Source organism: Lathyrus oleraceus, chromosome 5 (assembly GCF_024323335.1).
Source record: "Lathyrus oleraceus cultivar Zhongwan6 chromosome 5, CAAS_Psat_ZW6_1.0, whole genome shotgun sequence".
NCBI lineage: Eukaryota > Viridiplantae > Streptophyta > Magnoliopsida > Fabales > Fabaceae > Lathyrus > Lathyrus oleraceus.
Window position 1 is genome coordinate 47,553,712 of NC_066583.1, and position 13,125 is coordinate 47,566,836.

At 38.7% G+C, this 13,125-nt stretch overlaps 1 protein-coding gene across 1 annotated transcript; it reads right to left on the minus strand.

The window, feature by feature from the left end:
* Positions 1 to 3,098: 3,098 nt before the first annotated feature.
* On the minus strand, positions 3,099 to 4,268 carry LOC127078655 (uncharacterized). The gene has a single exon (XM_051019088.1). It carries the CDS (start codon positions 4,266 to 4,268, stop codon positions 3,099 to 3,101), a length of 1,170 nt encoding a protein of 389 aa, XP_050875045.1.
* Positions 4,269 to 13,125: the final 8,857 nt, after the last annotated feature.

The window sequence follows — 13,125 nt, forward strand, 5'->3', positions numbered from 1 at the left end:
AAACTAGGGGTTCAGGCTCAGAGTTCATGTTGTTACCCTCGTAACTGTTGTTCAATCTCAAAATCAGGGGTATTTCTTTTAGACACCGTTCTTGTTGAGATTCATTGGCTCATATATTTTCTTTTATTGCTCTTTGAGCATGCTTTTTGCCAACCTTAATACTTCTAGATAAGTGCTTCATAATAATTCTCATGCTATACATTTTTTTATTTCTCTCTTTTTCTTTGATTTTTTTTTCTTTTTATTGCACTTATCTACAATTCGTCGGTGTCCCCAACATTTTGATGAAACCCCAAACTTAGGCTTTTCCGCAGCTTCGGGGTAAACAACACTTATCTAAGCAAGGTGTGGTCGTGTATGGGCTTATGGTTATATACAGTGGTTAAATAGCAAACAAAAGGAAATATGGCTCAAATTTGGTGAACGAAAGGTAATAATGGCAGATTGGTTGGAAAGGCTCAAGGTTAAAATAAAAATAATGCCTCAGTGTATACAGTGTGTTATGAAATTTTAGTATCTCTAATACAAACTCAGAGAGACAGAGACATACCTGGACAACTCTCATGATGACAAGTGTTTGGCTTTTTGTAGTCCTCACCATGTTTTGTCTAGCTTACAGGCTTCCAAGATACCTCTCAGTGTGATGTAGCTTCGTCTTCACTTCGGTTATAGAGTATCCGTAAGAAGTTCAGTGACAGAGAGTCGTGTCCGATTGTTCGGGTCAGTAACATCAACTTTCGGGGGTTTCTAGAAGAGCAAGTAGAGGGGTGTGTCTTCCATCTAATCGCTCCAAGCTTCATCATTAATCCGACACGAATGTCCTCTATCTGTAACACATAGAATACCACACAACTAATTAAAAAAATACTAAAAACAAAACAAACAACAACAAAAAAATAATAATAACCCCCCCCCCCCCCTCACACACACACTTGAACTAAACATTGTCCGCAATGTTTAATGCAAGATAGAGATAGACTCACACCGGTTCACTATGGTGGCGGAAATTGCAACATTAGACGTTGCATCATCGCGTATATCTCGTCCATAAGAGTCCCTTGACGGGCTTGCTCTACGCCTTGGCGTGTTTGCTCCGCTCGAAGATCGCCAATTTCTGTTTGCATCGACGACCATTGATCCGGCGTCACATATGATGACCCAACACCTGTGTGCGTGGTGTCCTTTGGTGGAACAACAAACTGCTCTTGTTCCTGCATCTCTTCCTGGACTTCTTCCTTTGGTGGGTCACCTGCAACAAATGTGTCAGCATTATGCTCGTCCATATCATCTTGGACGACATTCTCATATAGCCAATTGGTCGTGTTGGAAATGCTAATTCGTGCAGGGTCAGGAAGAGCCATAATAAACTGACCAGAACTCATTAAGGCATAATACTCAGAAATTTGCGAAATCATACCTTGTTGGACCAATGCGTTCATGTCCAGTTTGTGCTTACCTGCCACCAACGTCTCATTAAGTGCAACAGGGTCATAACTAAAATGGTGGGCAATCTATGTGATGATGCCCCCTATGGAAATTCCCCCTTGGGATGCTCTCCCTACTCGACCCAGGTAATCCGCTGCAAATGTTGCAATGCTCACAGCTACCCGGTTTGCCATGACAAACAAAAAGAAGAGTTCCCTTTGGGTGGCTACACATGTGATATCACCCCTACCAAAAAGTGTGAAAGCCAACACCTCTTGGGCATACCTGAAGCAGGGGTTCTGAATGCCAAATGCCTTCGCCCCATTTTCCACATAATTAGATCGTTCTGTAATGGTCAACCAGAAAGTTTTAGCATCAAAACTATCTGGTACAACTCGGGGTCCATAAAGGGGTAAGCGGAGAATTTCACCTAGCTGCTCCACTGTCAACTCGTGGTCGACATTGTATAGCCTGAAAGACATTGTTCCTCCAAAGTACATCGTTGTACTCGTCCAACCTTTTTTCAGCTCGAACTCAATTGTGCTCAAGAATAATAAAATGATGCGCTCATAGGTTGACGCTTCACAATGCACAAATTCAAGCATTCTGAGGACATGGAACATCCTATCCAATTCTTCCGACAAACCCAATTGAAATAAAGTATCGGAGCAAAGGTACCTTGTCGGAGTTATTTTCCGTTTGACATGGGATGTGTACCTCCGTTCATGCTCCGGGTTGTCAAAGATGATATCATGTGAATTTGGATGATGGATGGTCCACTTCCGTGGACGGGATGATTCTGCCTTTGTTTGCTTCCCTTTGGAAATTCTCTTCGGCGACATTATTAATTCCTGTAACACAATGTATTACCCCAAAAAAGTATGGAAAACGGAAAAACGATTGTCGTAGCCTTGTAGAGGATGGAGAGTAGATCAACTTTTGTGAAGGGCCCGACAATTTGGACAAAGTAAGGTGCTAAAGTTAAGAGCTTTAAGGTGGTGTGGTTATGGAGGAAGGTGAAGAACAGATGAGGAAGGAGAGGGATTATGTAAAAATGAGAGAGAGAGAGAGAGAGTGAAAGGAAATCAGATTTTATTGGTAGATCAGGGGTAAAATGTGTTTAAGTGGTGGAAAATACGGGTGGGGTCCACAAAATCACAAAAAGACAAATTTTGAAAAATATGGCCGTTGGGTCTGACACGGGCCGTGTCAGGCCACTGTTTTTTTTTGTTGCTTCTTCCAGTAGAGCTGACACGGGCCGTGTCAACTGACACGGGCGGCCGTGTCAGCCTACTATAAAATTTTGGCTTCTCAGCTGCTTGCCTGACACAGACCGTGTTAGGTGACACGGGCACCCGTGTCAGGGCCCTATTTTTCCAAAAATTTCTGATTTTTCCACTGTTTTTGATTATTACCCTGTTCTCTGGTATCTAACAATCTTTTATGAGTTGAACTCAGCCCTTCCTTTTTGCATTATGCGATGTACCTGTAAACCTACGAATAAACCTGTAAACACACCAAACATGGACATAGTTAGAATAAAACCGTGTGGGTTGCCTCACACGAGGCGCTGCGTTTAACGTCGCATGGCTCGACGGTCGTCTCCCTCATCCTTGGGGACGAACATTATCGATCAGACCACTTTCCTTCCCCTTATAATAGTGATTCAACCTTTATCCGTTCACCTTGAATGTATCCCTATTATTTGGATTTTTAAGTTCGATAGCTCCATGGGGAAACACTTTTTGAACCACAAACGGACCCAACCACCTGGATTTCAACTTTCCTGGAGGCTTTAATCTGGATTTGAACAATAACACTAATTGTCCCTCGACAAACTCTTTTCTCTGTAGCCCGGTACTGTCAAAACTAGGATATATAGGACCTGCGTCCAACAATTTCACCAACTCTTTCCGGACTACCTCTTTCATTACTTGGATGAGTTTCTCTTCTTTGACATTCTTTAGGCTCGAGTTTATAATAGCAGGATATTTTCCTTCAGAATCTAATAATACATCTTTGAGGTTCTCCGGAAGTTGTATCAACTCCGTTCCTTTCTTTGGCTCTTCATCCTCCTCACTAGAGTGAGGTAGGCGTAAATCCTCCCCCTGGTGTGGTCGTGATCCTTTCCACGGGGGTTGTGCATCCAACAAGGCTAGCACCTTGGAGTCCCCGTTGTTCGTTTCTTTATCACTGTCGGAAATGGACAAATTTAACACTCTTTCCAAAGTTGATTGTGGAGCATTCAAAGGGCTATCATATGTCATCACCTGATCCAGAACCTCTATAGTGTGACTGGTACAAATATCATCCTTGTCCTTCATGGTGTTTCGGACATCAATTTCCAATTCCTCATCATAAACCTTCAACGTCATGGTTCCTTCTTCTATGTTGATTACGCACCTGTCCGTCTCCAAAAAGGGTATACCAAGAATGTGAGGGATCTCTTTATCTTCTGGCATTTCTAGAATTACAAAATCAACCAGAAATACAAACTTGTCAATTTTCACCAGAACATCTTTAACAATACCATACGGTTTCTTGACCGAATGATCGGCGAATTCGAGTATCATCCTGGTATCTTGCACATCCCCTATACCAAGCTTCTTGTAAATGGATAACGGCATGAGACTCACACTAGCTCCTAGATCAATAAGGGCTTTGTTGAATGACCTATCTCCAATAGTACAAGGGATGGTGACAACTCCTTGATTTTTCTTCTTTATCGGAATCTTCATACCCTGCAAAATAGCACTACAAGTTTCGGTTAGGATAATCGGGTTGGTGTCGGCGATACGCCTCTTCGAAATGATGTCCTTCATGAACTTGGCATAAGTAGGCATTTGTTCAAGTGCCTCCAACAGTGGAATGTTAATCTCCAGCTTCTTGAACAACTCTAAGAATTTTTTCGGTGTTACCACTTCTTCCCTCGCAACTTCATTTTCTTTGATCTCAAGATCCACTTAGATAAATTGTGTTGGTGTAAGCCCTAGAGGCCAATACATTTTGGTACTTGTATCGAATAATAAAAGGCATTCTCTTTATTATGGTTGATTAATAAAGTCCCTGGAATAGATAGTCCGTTTAATGTATTAAGTGTGACTTAATCATGAGAACACATTAAACATAAGGACACTATTCCTAAAGTATTCGTAGTCGAGCTTTAGTGTGAAGTGGGATAACATTAAAGCATTAAGATTATTATGTTTGTAGACTGATGATCACATCTCATGGATCATGGATAAAGAGTTATCAAGTCTTAAACATAGGTATGAATATTATGAGTAATATTTATACCGGATTGACCCGCTATGAGAATACTATATAGAAAGTTATGCAAAGTGTCATAAGTTATTCTCATGGTGATAATAGTGTATTCCACTATTCGACCTGAAACCACTATGGATCCTAGATGTAGAGTCGAGTGCTTTATTGCTGATCCAACGTTGTCCATAACTGGATAACCATAAAGATAGTTGATGGGTACTCCACAAAGCATGCTGAGGGACATGAGTGACCTAGATGGAATTTGCCCATCCTGCGTAACAGGATAAATGTCTATGGGCCTAATATTGAACTGGACAAGGATGACACGGTCTATGCCTTGTGTTCAATATAGACATAAGGGCAAAAGGGTAATTATACACATAAGTATTATCACAGAAGGAATTGTCAGATCACATGACATTTTCGTGTCTTGGGTAGCAGTGATGTGTTGCTAGATACCGCTCACTGTTTATTATGTTAAATGCGTGATTTAATATAATTGCCAACGTCACGAAAACCTACAGGGTCACACACAAAGGACAGATTGATGAGAGATAGAGTAACTAAGGAATACCGTAAGGTACGGTGCCCTTAAGTGAGTTATAGAGCATCGTAAGGTACGATGTACTTGAGTAGAATACGAAATATGGTAAGGTACCATGAGCTTAAGTGATTTTGGGCATATTATAAGATATGGGCCAAAATACACTTAAGTGGGCTTTTTGCTTGAAGCCCACACAAGTGGTTATATAAATAGAACCCTTGTGCAGAAGCAAAAATTTGCGGTTGCATTATTTTAGTTTTCTATCACTCTCTCTCTCTCACTCAAAGCCTTCATTCGTACCAGCTAGCACTGAGATTGAAGGAACCCGTTCGTGTGGACTGAGTAGAGACGTTGTCATCGTTCAACGTTCGTGATCGCTTCGTGGATTTGCATCAAAGGTTTTGATCGTCACAAGAGATCTGCACCAAAGGTTTCAGTCGTCACAAGAGGTAAATATTCTGTCACTGATCATGACCATTCGTAAGGATCTCTAAAGGAGAAAATTTTAATTTCCGCTGCGTTTTGGACCGCAATTCTCCTTCAAATTGATCTTCCTCTTCATCCACCGCCTCGACTACTTCATCAGGCTTGCCACTTCTTGTTGTCACAAAGCTCATATTATTATGCTCTCTAGGATTTGGCATAGTTGCACTAGGTAGAGCACCTTATGCTTGAGAACTCGATGTTAATTGTTAAGTGATTTGACCCATTTGGACTTCAAGATTTTTTATGGATGCTGTGGTGTTTTTCTGATAGTTATGGGTTTCTTCTTGAAATTGAACATGATGATCTGCCATTCTTTCAATGGCAATCTCCCACACAACTTTCTTAGGGGCCTGTTGCTGTTGTTGTTGTTGATATTGAGTTTGGTACTGACCATGTTGAGGAGCGATTCCTTTTTGGTCTTTCCATGAGAAGTTGGGATGATTCTTCCAACCAGGATTGTACGTGTTGGAATAAGGATTGTTTTGCTTCAAAAGTTTGATTTCCTCCACTTATTAAGGAGTTGCAAAATAATAAATAGTTTGGTGCGGACCACTACAAATTTCACAGCAAACAGTAGGCACCAGTTGGACCAGCGCCACCTGTTGGGTACCTATATTCATCGCCTTCAGCTTCTTATCAACTTCAGCAACTATAGTGTCTTCAATATGGATTTTATTAGTTTCCAGCTTTAAATATATCACCCCTTCTGGTTTACTTTGACACCTATCGTACAACTCCATGTGTTCATTAGCAGCAATAGCTTCAATGATCTTCTTGATTCTGGTGGCTGTTGAAAAATTTGTGGAACCACCGGCTGCAGTATCAATCAACTGTTTGGTCTTTATTTTGAGACCATTCACAAACATCTGTATCTGTTCAGTTGCATCCATATTATGAGTTGGTCATGCCACTAGGACTCTCTTGAATCTCTTGCAGGCGTCTCCCAAAGTTTCCCCATCCTTCTGTTTAAAATTTAGTCATACCTCTTCCGCAGAAATACCGATGCTGGAAAATACTCATTCAGGAAGGCTTTTTCCATTTCTTCCCAAGATGTGATGCTACCGGCAGGTAAGGAATAAAACCATTCTTCAGCTTCTTCCGCTAAGGTAAACGGAAACATCCTCAATTTCTTGGCTTCTTCGGTGTGACCATCAATTTTTAGAGTGTTGCTCATGGTCAGAAACCTCTGTAAATGCTTGTTTGCATCTTCATTCACTTTTCCAGTAAAATGCTTCCTTTCAAGCTGATTAATGGTACTCGAGTGCAGTTGGAAATTAGCTACGTTCACTGGCTGGTTGATAATGGTTAATCTGCCGGTTTGTGCATTTGCACCTCCGTAGTCTCCCAACAGTCTTTCTGGTGGCGGTGGAGCTTCATCCATAATGTCGATCTTTCTATCGGAACCTGAATCTGAACCTGAATAGGTGGAAAGTTGTTCTTCGTCTGATCTGGCTAATCGAGCTTGTCTGAGTCTTGCCCGCAAGGTTCTCTCGATTTCTGCGTCAAAAGGAAAATCAGCTGAGGCCTTACCTCGCATACAAATATCAGACACATATTAGTCGATATAAGCGAAATAAAATATTCAAAATACGGAAAATAAATTTTAGTTGCAGAGCAACAAAATTTAAATTGAGATAATTTCAACTTATATTTGGCAATCCCCGATAACAGCGCCAAAAACTTGATCGGGAAAATAGCAAGTGTACTATTTTGCCGATGTAGTAGTAAGAGGGATGTCTCCCAAAGATCGATCTCGAGGATTGCGCAGTAATATATGTGTAAACAATCACTCAATTGAACAAAAGTAATAGTTTGGTTTTGTAAAAGTCACTGTAAGGGAAAATAAAACAAAATAAATATTTTCACAGATTATAATAATATACCAAGGATGGTGTGTGAAAATCTCTTGTAATGACCCTTGAGTGTATATCTCCTTACTAGTGAGAATTGTTTCAATTATCGGATCTTAAGATTGTTTCCCCCCAAGACCTCGGAGGGAAACCTATGGTATTCAATCTAACCTCTAAGTCCTTAGGTGATTATGATGAAACCAAGTCATTTTAATTTAACAAGAATAACCCGGTAACCATAGGGTATCCCTAATCCTAGGTGATCTCTATTATGGTTCACTGTATAAAAACCTTAACAATTGCAATCCTGTTAATCGTTAACCATACATCAATCTTAATTTTTCTGATAAAGAAAGCATTACGTAAATTACATAGTGAAATTCATAACAAATAACATATATTAAGGAAGTTATAACATCAAAGTCATTGCATGATCAATTCAGGGACACCCCATGGCATTGGGGGGTTTAGCCTCTCATATTAGACATTACAAAAAGTTCAGAATTCCGTTGATCTTCAATCGCGTCCGCTCTTGAAGGATCTCCGTTCTTCGTCGCTTTCCACCGCTTCAATCTTTATCGTCTCTCTTTTTTTGATCGTGAAAAAGTCCCTCTCCTCATATTCAAATCTCCTGTAAATAGTTCCTGATGACAATTTTTATCTAGCAAAAGTCCAAAATACCCTCTGGGATAAGCCGTGCCAAAAACATCACAAAACTGGAAAATTAAGTGTCCAAGCCAACATTGGCCGTGTCAGGCAACATGACATGTCGTGTTGGGCTGCTGGAGTGAAAAGCTTGACACGCCCCTTCAGCGAGGCTGACACGGCCCGTGTCAACTCCCTGTTTTCCTCTTCCAAGTGTCTTCTCCTGACACGGCCCATGTAGGACAACACGGGTGGTCGTGTCAGGACTACTGTTCTCTCCAATTTTCCTCTTCCGACGGCCCCGGAACGTTCGATTTGCTTGTCTATCCCTCCGGTACTCTTGCTTACACCTGAAACCAATAGAACTACCACAAAGGGATATAAAATGGAGTATAATGATGCATCTAACATGTAATCAACAACTGGAAACAACAATGCAAAACATCTAAATTACTAAACAAAATAATAAAATTAGTAGACTAATATGTTACCCACTTTGTACAAAGGTGCTGAATGAGTGTCAGAAAACAAGTAGAATTGGAGACTGATCAGGAAGCATAAGAGTTTAACCTAATTCCAAGAATTGTGAAACCCAATGTGTCACGCTTTTATCACGCATGCTCAGAAAGTGGGACAACTGTCACCACTTAGAACCACATGAAATCAAACGATATGACAACCATTTAATGCAACGACTGTTCAGAATCAAGAAGACAAATTGATAAGATTGCTTCTGATCAGGACCTTTCTGATTCGTAAAAACTTCCTTACTTTATAAATCTCATGTTTCATAGTCAACAAAACATTCTCAGAATCTATGCTATAGTTTTGAAGACTTTGACATTCTGAAATATATGTTTTCATCATAGACATAAATCCATAAATAAGTTTTTCACAATGAACACAAATCTACCTTCAACATGGAGTTTTGTAAAGATATCAGCTCATTAATGGTTTGTATCAACAAATTTTAGATGGAAAATACTCTTTTGAAAATAGTCACATAAAAAGTGATGTTTAATTTCAATATGCTTAGCCCTAAAATTCAAGATAAGATTCTTAGATAAAGAAATAGAAGAAGTATTATCATAGAGAATAGGAATGTTACTCTCAGAAATCTGATAATCTTCCAGCTCACTCTTCATCCAGAGTATCTGAGTGTTACATCCAGAAGCTGCAATATATTCAGCTTCGGCTGTTGAAAGAACAATTTTTGTTTGTCTCTTGCTGGACCATTAAACCAGGTTATCTCTCATAAATTGGAAACTTCCAAAAGTACTTTTCCTTTCTATTCTATCTCCATCATAGTCAGTATCACAATAGCCTACTAATTTGTATTCACTTGATTTTCTATCAAACAAACCAAGGTTAGTAGTACATTTCAAATACCTAAAGATTCTTTTAACAACAGTTAAGTGAGTTTCCGTGAGATCTGATTGGAGGCGAGCACATAAGCAGACATTGGATAAAATATCAGGTCTATAAGCGGTTAGATACAAGAGAGAACATATCTTACATTTGAATAGCTTCTAATTTACCTTACCACTTATCTCTTCTTTCTCCAGAATACGTGTAGGATGCATTGAAGTCTTTGTTTGCTTACATTCTGATAAGTTAAACTTCTTCATAAGTTCCTTTGTATATTTGCTCTATTTAATGAACGTTCCTTCTGAACGTTGATCAATCTAGATTCCCATAAAGAACTTGAGTTCTCTCATCAGACTCATTCAAATTTTGAATGCATTGACTTAAAAAATATTTGCACAATAAAGCATTAGCATAACCAAAAATAATATCATCAACATAAATGTGCACAACCAGAATATCATTCTTAAAGATTTTGCAAAAGAGAGTTGTGTCCAATTTCCCTTTGATAAAATTATTTTCCAAAAGGAAGTTACTTAGTTTATCATACGAAGCTCTAGAAGCTTGCTTCAAACCATATAATGACTTTTTCAATTTAAAAACAAAGTCAGGATTTTGAGAGCTTTCAAAACCAAGAGGTTGATGCACATATACTTCTTCAAAAATATATCCATTCAAGAAATTAAAAGACGAATAGACTCTAACCTGGAAACTAGAGCAAAGGTTTTTGTATAGTCTGGACCTTCCTACTGACTATAAAATTGTGCTACCAGTCGAGCCTCGTTTTTGACAACCTCGCCTTTCTCATTTAACTTATTTCTGAAGACCCATCTGGTTCAAATGACATGGAAACCCTTTGGTTTCAGAACAAGATCCTAGACATCGTTTCTGGTGAATTGATTCAGTTCTTCTTGCGTAGCCATAATCCATTGATTATCCAGAAGAGCTACATCAATAGATGTGGGTTCTATCAGGGATAACAAACCTAGACAAGTCTCTTCAGAAGGTTTGAATGAAGATCTTGTTCCGACTTTAGCATTTTTATCTCCTAGAATCAGTTCTTCAGAATGAGAGGTTCTTGATATACTATTCTTATGATGAGTTGGATCAACGAAAACTCCTGGTTGAGTCATATATTCATATTCTTTAGCTTTTCCTTGTGAGTCTTTTTCTCCAAAATCAGTATCCTTGGATTCAAAAAGATTGATCTTCAGATCTACAAATTTCTCAACTTGCTTTGACTTTTGAGGGTCAAGCTTATCATTGAATCTAATATGAATTGATTCCTCAACTATTTGTGTTTTGTGTTAAAGATTCTGTGGCCTTTAAAGCGTTCATAATATCCTAACAATAAACACTTTTATGCTTTAGAATCAAATTTGCAAAGATTCTCTTTAGTGTTCAGCATAAAACTATCACATAAAAAAGGGTGAAAGTAAGAAATGTTAGGTTTTCTATTCTTCCACAATTCATAAGGAGTCTTACCCATAATAGGCCTGATAGAAATCCTGTTATTAATATAAAAAATCCTCTAGGCGGGTCAATCCAGTATAAATATTACTCCTAATATTCACACATATGTTTAAGATTTGATAACTCCTTATCTATGATAAATGAGATGTGATCATCAGTCTATCTACATAATAGTCTTAATGCTTTAATGTTATCTCACTTCACAACAACTCTCGACTACAAATACTTTAAGAATAATGCCCTTATGTTTAATGGGATCTCATGATTAAGTCACACTTGATACATTAAATGAACTAGCTATTCTAGGGACTTTATTAAACAAACATAATAAAGAAAAAGTCTTTTATTATTAATAAATAATTCAATATAAGTGCAAAAATATTGGCCTCTAGGGCTTACACCAACAATCTCCCACTAGCACTAGAGCCAATCAGGCATACCCATAATACCGATAGATCTAGTATGACCATCATGCTTCTTTTGCGCAAGAGGCTTTATCAGTGGGTCAACAATATTGTCAAGTGTAGGTACTCTGCATATTTTTACATCTCCTATATCTATTATCTCTCGAATGAGGTGATAACGCCTAAGTATGTATTTGGATCGTTGAGATCTAGGCTCCTTAGCTTGTGCGATAGCACCATTATTATCACAATAGAGATCAATGGGATCCACAATGCTATGAACTATGCCAAGTTCACTAATGAACTTTTTGTTCTAAACAACTTCCTTTGTTACACTTGAGGCAGCAATATACTCGACCTCAGTTGTAGAATCAACAACTATATCTTGCTTTTAACTTTTCCAACACACAACACCGCCATTTAAGTAGAACACATAACCAGATTGCGATCTAAAGTCATCCTTATCTATCTGGAAGCTAGCATCGGTGTATCCAATTATAAAAAGCTCTTCCTGACCTCCATATATCAAGAATGAGTCCTTAGTCATTCTCAAATACTTAAGGATATTCTTGACAACTATCCAATGAGCATCACTAGGATCAGATTGGTACCTACTCGTTGCACTTAAAGCATACGAGACATCTGGTCGAGTACATAAATGGAATAAATGATAAATCCTATTGCAAATTCATATGGAATCTTATTCATGTGATCCCTTTCTTCCTTAGTTTAAGGGGATTGTTTTTTTGATAGACACGGGCCATGTTGCATATGTATGAATCCTTTCTTGGAATCATGCATATTAAAGCGTCTCAACACTTTGTCTATGTATGTACTCTGACTTAGGCCAAGAATTTTTTATGATCCATCTCTATAAATCCTAATTCCTAATATATAGGTTGCTTCACCTAGGTCCTTCATAGAAAAGAATTTCCCCAACCAAGTCTTTACTTGTTGTAGGGTAGGGACATCGTTTCCAATGAGTAATATGTCATCTACATATAATACCAGGAAGAAGATCATGCTCCCACTAACCTTCTTGTAGACAGGAGGCTCATCTTCATTCTTGATGAATCCATATTGTTTTACTATTTCACCAAAATGAAGATTCCAGCTTCTGGAAGTTTGCTTCAATCCATAGATTGATCTTTGCAACTTGCATATCTTTTGGGCTTCTTCTGGTATGTCAAATCCTTCGGGGTATGTCATGTACACATCCTCAAGAAGATTCCCATTAAGGAAAGCACTTTTGACATCCATATGCCATATTTCATAATCATGATATGCAGCGATAGCAAGTGAAATCTGAATAGATTTAAGCATTGCAACTGGTGAAAAGGTTTCATCACAGTCAACCCCATGAATTTGTTTATATCCTTTTGCAACCAGCCTTGACTTATAAGTATGTACCTTATCATCCATGTTAGTCTTCTTTTTGAAGATCCACTTGTATCCTATAGGGTTAACTCATACAGGAGGCTCTACCAAGGTCCAAACCTGGTTTGTGTACATGGAATCCATTTTAGATTCAAGGCTTCTAGGCACTTCTCAGACTCAGGGCCAATTATGGCCTCTTGGTAGGTCACAAGCTCATCTTGATCCATGAGTAATACATCACCTTGATCATTTATGAGATATCTCTCAGATAGGTGATGTATCCTGCTTG